The sequence below is a fragment of the Pristis pectinata genome, chromosome 7 (assembly GCF_009764475.1).
Source record: "Pristis pectinata isolate sPriPec2 chromosome 7, sPriPec2.1.pri, whole genome shotgun sequence".
NCBI lineage: Eukaryota > Metazoa > Chordata > Chondrichthyes > Rhinopristiformes > Pristidae > Pristis > Pristis pectinata.
The window spans coordinates 103961928-103980931 of NC_067411.1; the positions used below are offsets into that span (position 1 = coordinate 103961928).

General features: G+C 41.4%; 1 protein-coding gene across 1 annotated transcript in view; it reads left to right on the forward strand.

Moving 5' to 3' along the window:
• ythdc1 (YTH N6-methyladenosine RNA binding protein C1) overlaps positions 1-19004 on the forward strand; it is a 57077-nt gene that overhangs the window by 14223 nt on the left and 23850 nt on the right. Inside the window, 6 exon segments of the mRNA XM_052020672.1 lie at positions 7945-8131; positions 8133-8248; positions 8251-8337; positions 11380-11478; positions 11563-11616; positions 15128-15222. Of these exon segments, the coding sequence (XP_051876632.1) occupies positions 7945-8131; positions 8133-8248; positions 8251-8337; positions 11380-11478; positions 11563-11616; positions 15128-15222 (638 nt within the window).

The window sequence follows — 19004 nt, forward strand, 5'->3', positions numbered from 1 at the left end:
TTTAATGAGAAGGATTTCATTGATTTGGTAGTTAAGGGGCCTGTATGTAAGTCCTATCATTATGATCACTGTTCCCAAAGTCAAACCTCCTACCTGAAACCAGGGATGAAGGTGCAAAGTGAGAATTGGCTTGGGTAGATTGGGAAACTACACAAGAAGATATGATAGTAAAAGACGAGTTGCTAATAGTTTAAAGACTTGATAGATAATTTACAAATTGTATACATCTCTTTTTAAGGCAGAAAATGTGGGAGATCTGGGAGACATTCAGTCTCCCTGATAACTACGTCAGCACAAAGTGTATCCAGCTGCAGCTCCTTTCATCCTGTGTTAGGGAACTGGAGCTGCAGCTGGATGACCTTCGGCTCCAATGGAATAACGAAGAGTTCATAGATAATAGTTTAAGTTTTAAGAATAAATTGGATAGATACATGGATGGGAGAGGTCTGGGAGGGTTATGGACGGGGTGCAGGTCAATGGGACTAGCGAATAGAGTTTTCGGCACAGACTAGAAGGGCGAATGGCCTGTTTTCTGTGCTGCAGCATTCTATGGTACAGGGAGGAGGTCAATCTTAAGCTGCAGGTAGCTGGGTGACTGTCGGGTAAAGACAGTTGTGCAGAGTGCACCTGTGGCCGTTCCCCTCAATAACAGGTAGACCACTTTGGATACTGCTGGAGGGCATGGATGACCTACCAGGGGAAAGCCGCAGTGACCAGGTCTCTGGCACTGAGCCTGGTCGTGTGGTGCAGTAGGGAAGCGGGGAGAAGAGGAGGGGCAGTAGCGATAGGGGATTCCATAGTAAGGGGGCAGACAGGAGATTCTGTGGCTGAGAGAGACTCCCGGGTGCTAGGGTCAGGACATCTTGGTTCAGGTCCACAGCATGCGGAAGGGGGGGAGGGTTGGACAGCCAGAGGTCGTGGTACATATTGGTACCAATAACATGGGTTAGAAAAAGAGATGTAGGTTCTGAAGAGGGATATAGGGAGCTAGTCGAAGCTGAAAGGCAGGACCTCAAGGATAGTAATCTCTGGCTTGCTGCCTGTGCCACACGCTAGTGAGGGTAAGAATAGGATGATTTGGTATGATGAATGCGTGGCTGAGAAATTGTGCAGGGGGCAGGGTTTCAGATTTGTTGATCATTGGGATTTCTTCTGGGGAAGGTACGACCTGTACAAAAGGGACGGGTTACACCTGAACTGGAGGGAGACCAATATTCTTGCAGGCAGGTTTGCTAGAACTGTTGGGAGGGTTTAAACTAGTTTGGTAGGGGGATGGGAACCAGAGTGATAGGTTCAGAGGTTGGTGCATTTAGTGTACAAGCAGGTGCAGAGTGTAGAAAGACTGAGGAAGGATAGGCATTTGAAAGGGCAAAATGCAGTCAGTTGGATGGGCTGAATTGTGTCTACTTCGTGCGAGAAGTATCAGGAACAATGGTGATGGACTTAGAGCATGGGTAAATACATGGAACTATGATGTGGTGGCCATTACAGAGAATTGGCTGTTGCAAGGGCAGGAATGGCTGCTGGATATTCTGGGGTTTAGATGTTTCAAAAAGGACAGGGATGGAGGTAAAAGAGGTGGGGGAGTGCCTTTGCTGATCAGGGACAGTATCACGCTATAGAAAGGGAGGATGTCCTGGAGGGATCATCTACTGAGTCAGTGTGGGTGGAAGCGTGGAAGTCAGAAACAGGAAGGGAGTGATCACTCTATTGGGAGTATTGTACAGACCACTCTCCTTTTTCCACCCCCCCCCCCCCCCCAGTGAATAGAATTAAGGAAAACCCTGAGGTGTTCAACACACGTAAGAATAGGAGGATGACTAGGTGAGGGGTAAGACTGATCAGGATAAAAGAGGAAATGTGCCTGGAGTTGAAGAGGTAGGGGAGGTCCTTAATACTTCAGTATTCACCAGTGAGAGAAACCTTGACCTTCGTGAGGATGGCGTATGACAGACTGATACGCTCGATCTGAGATATCAGGGACCCTGGCACCAGGGAGGCAACAGACCATCCGGGATTCTCGATCTCTCCCACAGAATCTCCTATCTGTCCCCCTAACTATTGAATCCCCTATCACTACTGCTCTCCTCTTTACCCTCCCTCCTATCTGAGATGAGGGTCCTGCCTCGGTGCCAGAGACTTGACCACTACAACTTGTCCCTGGTAGATCGTCCCCACCAGCAGTGTCCAGAGCGGTATACTTATTGCTGATGGGAATGGCCACGGGTGCACTGCTCCTTCTGTCTAATCCCCTTCCCTTTCCTAACAGTCAGCCAGCTACCTGCCTCCTGACTTTAGGTGTAACTATCTCCCTGAAACTCCTATCTATGTCTGCCTCTACCTCCCGAATGATCCGAAGTTCATCAACATCAAGCTCCAGCTCCACTTCCCTAACACTGTTTGCCAGGAGCTGCAGCTGGATGCTCCTTTTACAGGTGTAGTCATCAGGGACAAGCATGCTGTCCCTGACTTCCCACATACTGCATTCGGAGCACACAACTGCCCTAGCTGCTGCTGCCTTCATTACCCAATCTGACTTTAATTAACTTAAAGGAACTTACTGGCCTTAGCTCTCAGGGTGCTAGCTCTTCCTCAGCCTCTGCTCGCCGAAGCCTCTTGAGCCAAAGCTTCAAGGCTCCACTCCTACCCTGGGCTGCTCCTCTTAGTTACCCCTCCTGATATTTGTCCCTTTCAGTTACCTCAAGTACTCACTCTCACTAATTAACCAATAAGCATGACTTTTAAATACTGAGCCCCTACCTGTTAGGGACCCGCTCCTCCAACCGCTTCCGGGCTGATCCTGAAAAGGAAAAAGCCCGCGCTAAGCACAACTTTTAAATACTCAAGTACATTAGGGACATTTAGGAGAATCTTAGATAGCCACATGAATGATAGAAAAATGGAGGGCTATGTGGGAGGGAAGGGTTAGATCAATCTTAGAGCAGGATTAAATGTCAGCACAACATCATGGGTCGAAGGGCCTGCACTGTGTTATAATATTCTATGTAATACAGAAGTGGCCCAGCCATGTTAGATCTAAGGAAAAAGGTTTATAATGTTACCATAAAAAAATCAAGCCTGACGATTGGGAAAATTTCAGAATTCTAGAACAGTCTCAACAGATTGGAAGGTAGAAATGTAACACCATTATTTAAAGGGAGAGAGAAAATAAGGAATTGGAGGCGAATTCACCTTCAAGTTAGTGATAGGGAAGGAGCTTGAATCGGGGAACCTAGACAAAAAATATAGGATTTGGCCATTCAGCATTGATTTATGAGAGGAAAAACTACCATGGGGGAAAACAATATTGGAGAAATTAATGTGTGTTTATCTCCTTTCGTAGAAAAATTAGTCAGGTTGTTTTATAAATGATGAGGGATTGAAAGGGTTGGTGTTTAGGCTGCATGACTTGGAAATTTGGGATAGGTGAGAAGAAATTTCTTCACCCAGAGAGCGGTGAGTCTTGAAGTTCATTGGCTCAGTATCTTCCAGAAAGGTTGATATATTTTGGATACTGTGGGAGTAGAGGGCAGTACCATAATTTTTTTAATTTCAAAATACTTTATTCATAATAAAAAATTATACAAAAGAATAAACATAGCGCAAATTTTTTTTACATTCTTAGGGTCATATGGTCAATACATTCAGTATGTTAACACGTTAAACATAGCACCATTGCAGCTCGTGGTCCCCTGGAGTGATGTATCTTTCAATGTTTGACGGGCTTCTCCACTCAGCCTGTCCATGTGCGGTAGTAGAAGGAGCCTGGTGAATCTAGTGAAAATTGCAATGACTGAGATTGCAGACACATGGAAATATAATACTAAAATATGGTTGGAGAGGAATGAAAAAGGTTGGAGAGAAAGATGTAGTGTTAGTGGTGAGGGATAATGCTCATTGTGTTTGAGATGGTGGTCTGTTGCTGCTTTGCATCATTGCCAAATTGGTTTATTATTGTCACTTTTACTGAGGTATAGTACAAAAAAAAATTGGTCTTGCATATACTGTTCATACAGATCACCTCATTACACGGTGCATTGGGGGAGTACAAGGTAAAACAATATGGAATGCAGAGTAAAGTATCACAGCTGCAGAGAAAGTGCAGTGCAGGTAAACAATAAGGTGCAAGGTCAATTAATCTATAACAACGAGACAGAAGCTGTTCTTGAGCCTGGTGGTACATGCTTTCAGGATTCATATCTTCTGCCTGATGGAAGAGGGGAGAAGTGAGAATGTCGTGGGTGGGTGGGGTCTTTGATTATGCTGGCTGCTTTACAGAGGCAGTGAGAATTATGGAGTACATGGAGGGGAGGCTGGTTTCTGTGATATGCTGAGCTGTCTCCACAACTCTGCAGTTTCTTGTGGTCCTGGACACAGAAGTTGCCATATCAAGCTGTGATGCATCCAGATAGGATGCTATCTATGGTGCATCCATAAGTTAGTGAGTGCCAAGGGCGACATGCCAAATTTCTTTAGCCTGCTGAGGAAGTAGAGGCACTGGTGAGCTTTCTTGGCCATGGCATCCACATGGTTATACCAGGACAGGTTGGTGATGTTCACTCCTAGCAACTTGAAGCTCTCAACTCTCGACCTTGGTACCATTAATGTAGACAGCTGCATGTACACCACCCCCTTTCCTGAAGTCAATGACCAGCTCTTTTGTTTTGCTGACATTGAGGGAAAGGTTGTTGTCATGACACCATTCCACTAAGCTCTCTATCTCCTTACTGTACTCTGACTCCACATTATTTGAGATGTGGCCTACTACAGTGGTATCATCTGCAAACTTGTAGATGGAGTTAGAGCAGACTCTGGCCACGCAGTCGTGAGTCTACACGGAGTAAGGGACTGAGGACGCAGCCTTGTGGGGCACCAGTGTTGAGAATAATTGTGCTGGAAGTGTTGTTGCCTATCCTCATTGATTGTAGTCTGTTGGTCAGGAAGTCGATCCAGTTTCAGAGGTGGGTGTTGAGTCCCAGGTTCTGGTGAGTTTGGTGATGAGTTTGTTTGGAATGATAGCATTGAAGGCGGAGCTGTAGTCAATAAACAATAGTCTAACGAAGGTGTTTTTACTGTCTAGATGCTCCAGAGATGAGTGTAGGGCCAGGGAGATGGCATCTGCTGTGTACCTGTTTTGACAACGGGCAAATTGCAGTAGGTCGAGGTTTTCTGGGAGGCTGCTGTTATTGCGTGCCATAACTAGCCTCTTGAAGCACTTCATGATGGTGGATGTCAGAGCCATTGGGTGGTAGTCATTAAGGCGTGTTACCTTGTTTTTCTTAGGTACCGAATAGTGGTCTTAAAGCAGGTGGGAACCTCAGGTTGAACTGTGCTGCTTTTTAGTTAGAATTTCAGGGTTTGTCTTTCCCTCACTGCTGCTAGGCAAATATATTTCCTATTGAGGATGGTATACATCTTAGGGGGGATTTTCTAGTTGATATTCTGATTCATCTGCTGCACTTGGCTTCTAAGTGGAAGAAGAAATGGATTTGGGAGTTGCCGATGAGGAACCTTTGAGTTGCTGCAGTGCATTTTTTGGCTGGTGCAAGCTGCTGCCAAATGTGTTGAGAAGTAAATTCAGGGTGTTAGATGTGTACCAGTCAAGCTGTTGTGATTGCTGCTGAACTGCTTGAATGTTGGCAGTAGTGCTTAACCAAGCAATGAGGACTACAATAAGGATTTGGATTGATTCCTGACTAAAGCCTGGGATACCAAGATATAGCACAGATGGGGTATTTTGATAGAGAAACATGACTTCAGATGCTGGAATCTAGATGAAAAACGCTACGATGCTAGAAGAACTCAGCAGGCCAGGCACCATCTGTGGAGAAAAGCATGCGGTCAACGTTTCGGGTCAGGACCCTTCTTCAGGACTGAAGATAGGAAAAGGGGAAGCCCAATATATAGGAGGGAAAAGCAGAGTAGTGATAGATGGACAGAAGAGGCGAGGCGGGGAGGGCACAAGGTAGTGATAGGCAGGTGCGGGGGAGGATAGGAGAGTGGATCCACCGGGGGATGGGTCAAAGGTAAGGAGAAGAAAAAAAGGTTAGAAAAAGAGAGGCTAGGAAAGGGAAGAAAAGAAGAGGCATGGTTGTGGGGGTGGGGAGAAGGAGTCCGAGGGTTATTTAAAGTGGGAGAATTCAATGTTCATGCTGTTAGGCTGCAAGGTTCCAGGGCAGAAAATGAGGTGCTGTTCCCCCAGTTTGCGCTTGGAGTTCTCCTAGCAGTGGAGGAGGCTGAGGACTGACACTGTGATAGTGTGGGAGGGGAAATTGAAGTGACTGGCAATGGGGAAATGCAGATTGCAGTTATAGATTGAGCACAGGTGTTCTGTGAAACGGTCACCTAGTCTGCGTTTGGCTCCCCAATGTAGAGAAGGCCACACTTAGAGCACTGAATGCAGTAGATGATATCAAGGGAGGTGCAGGTGACTGTGTCACCTGAAAGGATTGTTTGGGTTCCTGGATAGAGGCGGTGTAGGGGCAGGTGTTGTGTCTATGGCGGGGCAGTGGAAAGTTCCTTGGGTGGGTGGGGGGTGGATCTAGGGGGTTGCAGAGAGATCAGTCCCTGTGAAAGGCAGAAAGGGGTGGGGAGGGGAGGATATGCTTGGTGGTGGGGTCCTGTTGGAGATGGCGGAAGTGGCAGAGAATGATATGTTGGATACGTGGGCGGGTGGGATGAAATGTGAGGACAAGGGTGACCCTATCCCTGTTGGGTCTGGGAGGGGTGGGGTTGAGAGCAGAGGTACAGGAAATGACAGAGATACGGGTGCGAGCTCTCTTGACCACAGTCAGGGGGAAGCCACGGTTATAAAAGAAGTTGGACATCTCCGATATGCTGGAGTGGAACATTTTCATGGGGTATTTAGATATTTGGTATTTTGATAGTGACAACTATACAAAAAATTGAGGAATATAAAAGTGAAAAGGGAAGTGTAAGGGCTGAAACTGACGGCATAAATATTGGGAAAGAGACCCAAAGAGGAAATAGAAGAGATACAAAATAGTTGATGGGATGTATGTCATGACAGGGAATTGTTGGGCCAATACAAAATGCATCCTAGGTCTTTTAAATATCCTTGATGTGAATGTTGCTGGTAATGCTGGTATTTATTGTCCATCTTCTGTCATTGAATTGAAGCAACCACATTGCTGGCAGTGGGTCATGTCAGGTCACATCAAGAAAAGGTGGCAATTTCCTTTCATGAAGGCCATTAGAGAATCAGATGAGTTCCATGCCCATCCTTACTGAACTAGCTTTCTTCAAATTTCAAGTTAATTTCCCTCACTACCTTGTTGGGTTTAAAACTTGTCTCTGAATCCATGGTCCAGATCTCTGGCTACTAGTTCAGGAAATTAACCCTTGGGCTATTGTATCCTATTAAGTTGGGGTGAGGGAGGGGGGAATAGACCAAGTTATTTTAGCCCAGTCTGCCAAATCTAGCCTGCAGTTTGGGGATGTAGTCTTTATGGATTATGACAGCATTCCAATCCAATGGGAAAATTATGTGAATTTGACTTAGTGCCACGAGATGATGATGAGGTACTTTTATAGTAGCAAGGCTTTTTCTTTGCTTTGACATAGTACAATATTACTCACATGATTTGTTTTTTGTGAAATAATTAAGTCATATAGGCTTAAATTCAAAGGGTCTGATTAGTGCATGACATGTATGTTGACTTTGGTTGATGCAAGGAGAAAAATTGAAAGAATAATTAGTGCTTGTGATTTTTACTATTCATGTGACGATCATTTTCCTCTCTATTTTAATGCATCCAAATCAATTTTCCCAATTCTGCAGCATTTGACAGCTTTAGTCAACTTGTATTTGAAAATAATATATTGATGGTGAATATTTTTATGCATAATCTATGTTTGCTCGTGCTTTAATTTGAAGAACCTATTTCACGAAAATTCTGCTTTTTAAATGCAGAAGACTTTGAGGAAATATCGAAGAGGGTGTTAAAATGCATCGATCAGGCATTCATCTAAAGAGGAAACTCATTCCCGATTATCAGTCAGAAGCTGAGATTGATTCTGATGGCAATACCTCTTCTGAAGACCATGAAAATCAAGATGAGGCTGTAGATGAGATTAGGCCTGATGAAGATGATCCTGAGGAAGAGAAGGAGGGATGAGGAGGAAGAAGTAGAAGAAGAAGAATCTGAACAGGATATGTCTGAGCAAGATGATTTCAGAGAAAGAGATCCCAGAGAAAACAAGGAGGAAGGCCATGAGCAGGATTACGATACAGGAGTGAAGCCAGTGACTCTGAGTCAGAGTCTGTCTCATTTTCTGATGGAGAGTCTGCTACCAGATCTGGTTCTGATGCATCAGGTAATTCGATTGAAAGTATGTGTTAAAGTTATGGTAACTTTATCCTATGCTAGTTACTTTTAAAGATGCATGCACTTTTTCACTTTGAATGCAATGTGGCAAAAACGTACATAGTATGAAATCCAGTGTATAAATTACTTCCCTTTACCAGTTCTATAAGCTACTGTCAATATCTAATGTTCCAAAAGTGATATTTGATAAAATATTACTTTTGGCATATTAGCTATCAACAGAAGCCAAAAAGACTGTCTTAATATGGGATGTAGTTTTATGCTAATAACCTATTGTGTTTGGGCATTTTAACACTTCACCAGCCCAATGATCTAGACTGGATCATTACCTAGAATGATGGACAATTATTAGTAGTTAAGCTGGTAAAATGTTAACCAGCTTACTGATTTAGAGTATTGGACAGTTATATCGGGCTAAAACAAAACCAGCAAGTATTCTGCTGTACATATCCAGATTATTGCTGAGAAGATGAATGTTTATACATTTTGGGAGAGGTGCAATGGAATAGTGGTAAGTTTCTAGCAGTATGTATTTGCAAAAAAGGATGGCCAGGAGGGTTACAGTCGTAACTTAGATGAACAGTACTTGGTTTAAGCATGTGGTTAATAACATTCCATAATTCACCTTTGCTGGGTTCTGAATCACCCAACATTGTTTTGAACAGCTGGAAGGCCAAAAAAAATATTTTTAATTCTTTTAAGTTAGACTTTTATGTTTAAGTACTTTTTTTTTTACTGAACTTCAGTCAGTATGGGAATCGAGGCCACCTGGAAATTATTCCGGTTAGGTTTTATATGTGTCTCACTTCGCATGTTTGTGTAACTCCATGTTAATGTGTAAATGGAGATTATTAGAGATGGAGAAAAGAGTAGACTGTTGTAAACCCAGATCTGGCAAAGATTAAAAATTGCTGTCTGTTTCAACATATCCACTTCTGTATAATTCACTTTGTTAATCTTTCCATGCACATTTCAATGATGAACCTTCAAGTTTGACTCTTTGTCTACTGCTTAAGACCACAAAACATTCAAAATTAGTATTATGAGGCAGTTAGCAGACAATATAAACTAAAGGGAAATTGTTAGGTAGGCAAATAATGAGGATTTATCAAACGTGTAATAATTTTAGGGGGTTGAAAATTTTATTCTAGCTATGCAGATCATAGCTCTACATTGGTACCATTGTAGTAGTCAAGGCTACACATGAAGTTGGTCACTGTAAATTTAAGATACATAGATGAACCCACTTATTGCACCTACTTGGGGTGGGCTCACAATGTGATGAAATGGGATTTTCTATCAATTGAGAAGTCACAAAAATAAAAGCTTGTCTGGGTTAAAGTAGCCTTTATTTGCCAAGCTCTTCCCTAACTAAATTTCACTAGCCAGCTATCAAATTTGACTTCTTGATTAAGCCTTCTGAACTGCAGTGCTTAAGATTTTGGCCATATTGTTCCCTCATTTTTCATTCCAGACTTTTTTCTCCTAGTCCTTTTAAGATGTCTCTTTTTCAAAAAATATAGAAACTTGATGTTCAGGAATGTCATATTTTGGCACAATTACCGTAAATCTTCTATTCCATCACATTGTTCAAAACCTCCCTTTCTTCTACAACAACATGCTGCTTTTTTAATGTTAGGCCACTTTGAAAAGAATTTAAGGCACTCAACAGTAATGAAATAATGAACTAGTAGAGACGATTTTTTTTAGATACGCATTGGGTGAAAGTTGAAATGTGTTGCTGAAGTGAAATTTGTCATACTTATGGAAATACACCATATGAAAGAAAAAGACATGGTTATAGGAATGCTAGAATTAAACAAGAATTGCAGTCGTGATTTTTAATTAAAAGGCATAATTGTTCATTTATTAATGCAATCATTAAGGTTTCTAACTGAGTGCCCATGCTGACTGCCTGGTGACTGAATGTAGAGCACTGCTGATCTAGGATTAATTGTGCCAAAATTTTTAGATCCTCAACCTGCAGTACAGTTGACTTCAGATTAGTGAGTACTTATTCAAAGAATGGAATGTCCAAGTAAAATTCCTGATAAAAGAAAAAATCATGGATGTAAAATCAAATTATGTTCGTATTCTACTGCTAAATTTTCATATAAAGCATTAGCTATTGTTAGTACTAAAAGATTTGTGTAAATTCAATGTTGGCCCAGTTTTCTGTTACTTCACACTATTGTCACAAAGCCAACCTTTACCTCAAAGTTGGCACTTATTGTAGTTTTTGGGTAATTGGGAATGGAATGAGTTTTATATTGCTCACCTAGTATAGGCGTGAATTGTAAGGTATAGTTCCCTCTACTTCGTCCCAACAAGGTGCTTCACCTGAATACTTGCGAGAACACTTATTGCTGTGCAAGTTCAATGCCTTTTCTACATTTGCCATTTTTTTTTGTGCCTCCATAATAGTCAAATAGGAAGATGGTTTTATGTTGTGGGTGAATGCCAACAGAGTGAGACTGAGGCTATTCCTTGCATCCAGTGGATGGTGAACTTTCATGTTATTCTTTGATATGGGAGCAAAGGTGTTGGGAAATTTTACAGAATAATGCTTGGATAGCAATTAAGTTGACCCTGGAACCATATTTTACACTCAAAGGATTTAAAATGAGGCATACTTTCATTCCATTCTACATCAGTGCAGTTTCTCAGTGTTGAAAATATTGATCCAACAATATTAGTAGCAACATTTATCATGATAAGTGGTCTATTTGAGAAAGTTTCATGGATCACCTAAAGGTTGATAAATTACTTGAGTTTACAATTTTGCTTCAGATCACTTATCTGGATTCAACTGTACTTCTACAAAATTATGATGTTGCTTCATATGTGCTTGGTAGCAGAAAATGGACCCAAGAACAATATGGTTCAGGATACACTTGTACTGCTCTATAACAACTTTCAGCTGGTTCAGACTAAATGTAGTGAAATTTTCAACCCCCATCATTCTTACTGCAGTCTCAGTTATTCTTAGAGTATAATTAAATAGAATTGTTACAAATTAAATTTTCTTCAGACGATGAGACAGATAAAAAGGAGAAGAAAAAGCGATCTAGAGACATTTCTCCAATTGTGTTTGATAGGAGTGAAAGTTCAGCATCCGATTCATATGCAGGTATGTTTTGTGTTTCATTTGGAACTTGTTGTGCTTGGAGCTTAAATAGCAAGGGCCTAATGGGTTTTGTGTACTGTAATGCAGGATCAGAGAAGAAACATGAGAAGCTGTCATCATCTGTGCGTGCAGTACGTAAAGGTATGGAAACAACTAGCTTGGAGGTTAGCATAAGGCAGCGCACCCTCAACGTGCCATTGAGCAGCTTGAAAAGCCACTGTTATGTTGAGTGTCATGCTTGACAATGTTTGCACTAAGTGCTCTAAGCTCTAAAATAAATATTGTCTGCCTTTATAGCTTACTAAAGCTGCAGTGCTCCATAATTTATAAAATCTCAACTGAAAGCTGAGTGATATTTACACTAATGGTGAAAGGGAACATTGTTAAATTTAAATGGAACCTCTTTTATAATACTTTTAATTGATAACAGCAGTTCTGAGACAGCTATGCATTGTCAGTCCAGATCCAAATTTCTGGGTTTTTGGTTTAAACATTTTAGCTAAGACATCATTTGCTGGGGAAGTTTGTGTATTGTTTTACTTTGAAACCTGCAGATTTTCTGCCCATTTATGTGAGAGTATCATGCACACTATTCTGATGCATATTGTTGGTCTTAATTGCATCGTACCCATTTCACATGAAATTGCTGATACACATACTACACAGATGATTATAAATCAGTAGCTATGCGAGATTATTTTACACCTTTTCTATAGATTCTGTTCCTAGGAAGCCCTAGGATGCTTTGCCATTGTAAACTGCTCTGGGGATTTGCAATGTTAACGTGGCATGAGTTTGTGGTCTCAGGCAACTCTGTGGACCTACCAGTTGATGAATTGGACTTTTAAAGGGGGGGGATTGAGAAATTATGTAGCATTGCAACTTTATAGAATCTTGGATTACAACTCTTGGAGTATGTACCAAAGTCGAAACTATAGAAAAAAAGTTTAAACATTTCAATCAGTAAAGATTAAAATCCTGTTTCTTTAGCTAACAGTGGACTATTCTTGAGAGAAATACACTTTTCCACTTAATAATGCTATTTGCAGCAATTCGCAGACGAGGCTGTTGGAAGCAGAATCATCTTGAATTATTTTGATTCTTAATTGATTTGGCAAAACTTTCAACTGTTAAATAATGCATTATATTATAATTTCCTTAAATGGGATACACAACCGGGCACGATTGCTGAAATACAACAAATATTTCTTACGGACTATTGTACAGGTTTAAACTCTCTAGTTCGGCACTCTGCAGTCCAGCACCTCCTGTGGTCTAGCATGTTTTGAATCTGTAGTACAGATCTATACTAATTAATTCTCACTAAGATCTAAAATTAACCAAGATCTGTACTAATTTGTACAACTTTTGCATCTTGGCTGACAGTGTGTCTGACTTGTGGAAACCTCGGGCTGCAAACAACTCTCTGAATCCTCACCTGACCCAGAAAGTGTCTAAAAGAACAGTTCTCCATCGGGAGTTGATTGGGGGCATTTTCTGTGGTCCAGCACCAGTCAGATCCCAAGGGTGGAGAAACAAAGGACTCCAGATGCTGGAATCTAGATGAAGAGACATTGCAGTGGAGCAGTAATACTCGAGAAACAAGACTTTGCAGTGGAGCAGTTTAGATGCTAAGGGTGCCATACTAGAGAGTTTCAACCTGTAGTTAGTTTCCTTTTGCAAAGATGATTAATATTGAAGTAATTTTTCCTAATGTTATGAGAAACAGAACCTTGATCAAACCTTATCCACATGATTGCCTTTCATTTGTTTTGTGGGAAAAGTCTATCATATTATAAGATATCATGGGGGCCATTCTGTGCAGATGGCAGTGACCAGTCCTTTCTTGCTATAACTTTTTGCTGATGTTTACTTATCAGAATTGTTTCCTCATCTGATTGCTAGTCATTCGTATATTCACAACTTTTGATTTCTTAGCATTCCCAAGCTGAGTTGGTTTTTAGGTACAGAATTGGTATAACCTTAGTATTACCTTTTGAATTGATAGCTATTTTCATTTCAGGCTTGCATGTTATTAATATGCAGCATTTGTACATGTTTGTTTTTGTAAGAAACAAAAGATACTTAACATGTTAATTCATTCTAGAAGTGTAAATGTTGTTCTTCCTTGAATATTAGGTAAAATTATTGAATAAATTAACTCAGTTTTCACACATGTAGCTTGTATACAAGATTGTATACATTTCTATTTGCTAGTAGCAATCAGATTTGGAAATGGAAGGCCTTTCCATCGCTGAACTGCATGTTATATTAATTTCTTCAGTGTTCAATCAAGCAACAAGGAGATTGAGATTTTGAAATGTTTTCTATAAATACCTAAGAATGTTTTGCCAGGGGCACTACAAGATGACAGTTTTCTTTCTCTACAGTGAAAATCAGCTGCTACACTGAAGAAGTTTAGAATGCTTTTTGACTGCATCACAAATAGGAAAAACTTGAACAGGAAACACCGAAGACAATAGCTTAAATGAATATTTTTTGTGACCTTGTTTTTGTGATGTCATTGAATCTTCCTTGTCGGCTTTCGTAAAGATTTTATTTTTAATATGGAGATGGGGATTAGCATCATCGTTTACCAATAATTATGCATGTGAACAGATGAAAAGTTATACTTGTGTGTACTAGAGAATTAAGGCATATGTTAGGAATAGAATTGGAATCTCCATTTGATGTGTCTGTTATGTAATATGAAACTGGACATCAAATTGGCTGCTTGGTAGTAAACTAATGGTTTGCATGTTGCATGTTATTGCTGTGAAACCAAAATTTGAGGCTAATTGAAGTTGTTGGTACATTTTCATGGTTGGTTTAGTTGCTTTACCTTGCATGTTGGCAATACCAGCCATGCATATATTGAGAAATGATGGTAGGTTTGTTAATTTTGGCATTTCCAATTGAAGCTTTAGAAAGGTATATATTTTTCTTAAATCTGGTTTTCTTTGGGATACTTCTAAAAGTGCATTGTATCAAATGTTAAATGTAAATGAATTGGACCTGATCAAACATGAGTCTTAATTTCACAAAGTAGCTGGAGTTCCACAACATAACCACTGTATTGCATAAGTTGGCCTTTAATCAAGAGGTGGACAACTTTTGTTTTGTCAATATTGATCACCTTCTGGTCATGTAGTGCAGGATGTGCTTAGCTATTCCAGTGTTCCTGTGCCTTTTGTTTCCTAATGCACCAATATGAAGTTTTACTTCCAATCATTCATCGTTTGAGTAGGTTGGTCAAAATTAAAATCCTATCATGGAAGGCACAGTGGGGAAGCAGTTTGGTCCCTTTTACCTCTGCTCTATATTTGAAAGAGTAGTTATGTTTTAGAAAAAAACATTACTGTTGAACCAACAGGCATACTTCTATTTTATTGTCAGTCCTGGAATTCCAATGGGATTGTCCAATTTTGTCTTTGGACTTCCAGTTTAGCTATCAATTGAGATAAAGTGACTTGCTTGATTTGTTGCACAACACTTTTAATGTTGCCATGGCTTTTATGGGTGGTTGTTTGTGTGCTTGGTGCAAAATTGCAGAAACTTCTAAATAAGAATAATAAACCAAAATATGCACTACATATAGTTTCTTTGTATTATTTGCAGTTATTCAAAGTAATTTTACATTTACATTTTTCAGATCAAACTAGTAAACTGAAGTACGTTCTTCGAGATGCACGGTTTTTCCTCATAAAGAGCAATAACCATGAGAATGTATCTCTGGCAAAGGCTAAGGTATAGAAAATAATTTTAGAAGTTAACTTAATTGTACTTTGCTTGGTACATGCTGCAGTTTGCCATATTACTTAATGCTACCATCTAGACACCATCTGCCTCCCTGCCCTTGTCAATCCTCTTGATTACTTCAAAATAACTCGGATCAAATTTGTGATACTGTTTACCACGCACAAAGCCAGGCTGACTACTCTAATCAGTCCTTGCCTTTCCAAATGCTGATAGATCTTGTCCAGCAAAATCCCTCGTAACTTTCCTACCACTGATGTTAGGTTCACCGGCCTGTATTCCCTGGCTTGTCCTTGTAGCCCTTTTATTAAAAAAAAGAGAGAGAGACACATTAGCCACCCTCCAGTCTACTGGTACCTCACCTGTGACTACCTGCCAGGGTCCCTGCAATTTCTTCCCTAGCTTCCCACAATGTTCTAGAATACACTTGATCAGACCCTGGGGATTTATCCACCTTAATATTCTTGAAAACTACCAGTGTTGCCTCTTTTGTATTGTAGATATGTTCCAAGAATCACAATTCATTTCCCTGAATTCTTTAGCTTCCATGTCCTTCTCCATAGTAAGTACAGATTTGATATATTCATTTAATACCTTGCCCATCTCCTGTGGCTCCACATACAGATGACAATATTGATTGTTATTGATACCTATTCTCTTCCTAGTTGCCCATGTTTTTCTTAATATGCTTGTAGAATCTTTTGGGATTCTCCTTTACCTTAAGCACCAGACCTGTCTCGTGTCCTATTATTACCCTCCTGACATACCTCTTAATTGTACTCCTACATCTCTTATGCTCAGGGATTCGCTCGAAAGCTGCTGCTACCTGTCATGTGATTTGTTTTTCCAGACTAGAGCCTCAGTATCCCTCATCAACCAGGGTTCCCTAATCCTGTCAGCCTTGCACTTCACTCCAACAGGACCATGCTGGCCCTCAATTCTCCATATCTCACTTTTAAAAGCCTCCCACTTGCCAGAGCTCCCTTTTCCTGCAAACAGCCTCTCCCAATCAACCTTTGCACGTTCCTGTCCAATGCCTTCAAAATTTGCCTTGGCCCAGTTTAGGACTTTAACTCATGGACCAGTTATTTCTTTTTTCCATAACTTCTAAAACTAACTGCAGAATAGAATTATGGTCACTGGTCCCAAAGTGCATTCCCACTGACACTTCAATCACTTGCCCTGTGTCATTTCCCAATAGGAGGTCCATTGTTGCCCCCTCTCTAGTTGGCTCACCTATATATTGTTTGAGATTTTCCTGGACACATTTAACAAATGTTGCCCCATCCAAGCCCTTTGCCCTATGGCAGCCTCATATTGGCTTGGAGAAATTGAAGTCACCTACTATTATAACTCTCTTATTCTTATAGCTAATCTGTGATCTTCTTACATATTCCCCACAGACTATTGGGGGGCCTATAGTACAATCCCATCAAAGTGACCATCCTCTTATTTTTAAGTTCCAACCGTATAGTCTCACTGGACAATCCGCCAAGAATATCCTTCGTAAGTACTGCCGTGATGTTCTCCTTAATCAAAAACGCAACTCCCCCTCCTCTCTTACTTTCGCCTCTATCATGCCTGTGGCATCGTATCCTGGAACATTGAGCTGCCAGCCCTGCCCATCCCTCAACCACGTTTCTGTTATGATAATATCCTAGTCCCATGTACCAGTCTGCACCCCGAGTTCCTCTGTTACCTGTCAGGCTTCTTGCATTAAAATAAATAACAGTTTAGTTTCTCAGACCGTCCGTGCTCCTTGTCTAGCCTCTTCCTGTCCGGTCTACTGAACTTGCTCGACTTTTAACGTTGCACTTGCCTCAACTATCTCATCTGTTGCACTACTGCTTTAGGTCCCAACCCCCTGCCAGACTACTATAACCTCCAAAGCAGCATTAGCGAATCTCCCCGCCAGGACATTGGCTTCCCTCTAGTTCACGTACAGCCTGTCCCCTCGTACAGGTCTTGCCTGCCCTGGAAGAGAGCCCAGTGATTCACATACCTGAAGCCCTCCCTCCTGCATCAGCTTGGCCACGCATTTAACTGTACTGTCGTCATATTCCTTGCCTCACTGGCTCGTGGCATAGAGAGTAAGTATAAGATTACAAACCTACAGGTCCTGTTTTTAACTTGCTATTTAATTCCCTAAATTCTCTTTGCAGGACCTCGTCTTTCTTCCTGCCTTTGTCGTTGGTATCAATATGGACCACGACCTCTGGCTGCTTACCCTCCCCTTTCAGAGGGTCCTGTGCCCACTCGCAGACATCCTTGACCTTGGCACCAGGGAGGAAACACCTGCAGCTGCAGAAACTCCTGATTAGAGTCCCCTATCACTATTGCTTGTTGAGACTTTGCCCTACATTGCTGCACAACAGAGCTAGTCATGGTGCCACTGATCTGGCTGCTGCTGCAATTCTTCTTGAAGAGATGATCTAGAGAGCAACTGAATCCTTGACTTCCTGACCAATAGACAGCAATCAGTAAAGATAGGCAGCAACACCTCTGCCGTGATTATCCTCAACACTGGTGCCCCACAAGGCTCCGTCCTCGGCTCTGTCCTCAGCCCCTTACCTCACTCTCAACTGTGTGGCCAGATTCTGCTCTAACTCCATTTACAAGTTCACAGATGACTGTAGTGGGACCGGATCTCAAATAACAATGAGATGGAGTACAGGAAGGAGATAGAGGAACTGGTGGTATGGTGTCAAAGCAATGACCTTTCGATGTCAGCAAAACAAAGGAGCTGGTCATTGACTTTAGGAAGCAGGGCGGAGCACACCCCTGTATGTATATAGAACATTTGCAATATAGATCAGTTGCAGATCTGGGCAGAGAAATGGCAGGTGGAGTTTAATCCAGCCAACTTTGAGGTATTGCACTTTGGGAGATCAAATGTAAAGGGACAGTACACAGTTAATGGCAGGGCCCATAATAGTGTTGATGTACAGAGGGATCTTGGGGTCCAAGTCCATACCTCCCTGAAAGTGACGGCACAGATTGATAGGGTGTTAAAGAAGGAATATTGGCATGCTTGCCTTTGTTAGTTGAGGCATTTGAATTCAAGAGTCAGGAAGTTATGTTGCAGCTTTATAAAATTCTGGTTGGGTTGCATCTGGAGTATTGCATTCAATTCTGGTTGCCCCATTATAGAAAGGATGCAAAGGCTTTAGAGAGGGTGCAGAAGAGGTTTACCAGGATGCTGCATGGATTAGAGGAGAGGTTGGACAAACTTGCTTTCTCTGGAGTGTCAGAGGCTGAGGGAGACCTGATAAAGTTTAAAATTATGAGAGGCTCAGACAGGGTAGATAGCTGGTATCTTTTTCCCAGGGTTGAAACGCCTAATACTAGGGAGCATGCATTTAAGGTGAGAGGGGGTAAGCTGGAATTGGTTTATCATTGTCTGAGGTATAGTGGAAAAGCTTGTCTTACATAGCATTCATACAGATCAATTTATTACACAGTCATTGAGGTAGTACGAGGTAAAACAATACAGAATGCAGAGTAAAGTGTCACAGCTACAGAGAGAGTGCAGTGCAGGTAGACAATAAGGTGCAAGGTCATAAGGTAAATTGTGAGGTCAGGAGTCTTATACTAGGGAACCGTTGAGTAGTCTTATAATAGCGGGATAGAAGCTGTCCTTGAGCTTGGTGGTACGTGCTTTCAGGCTTTTGTATCTTCTGCCTGATGGGAGAGGGAGAAGAGAGAATGTCTTGGTGGGTGGGGTCTTTGATTATGCTGGCTGATTCAAGTGCCTATCTAAGAACCTCTTAAAT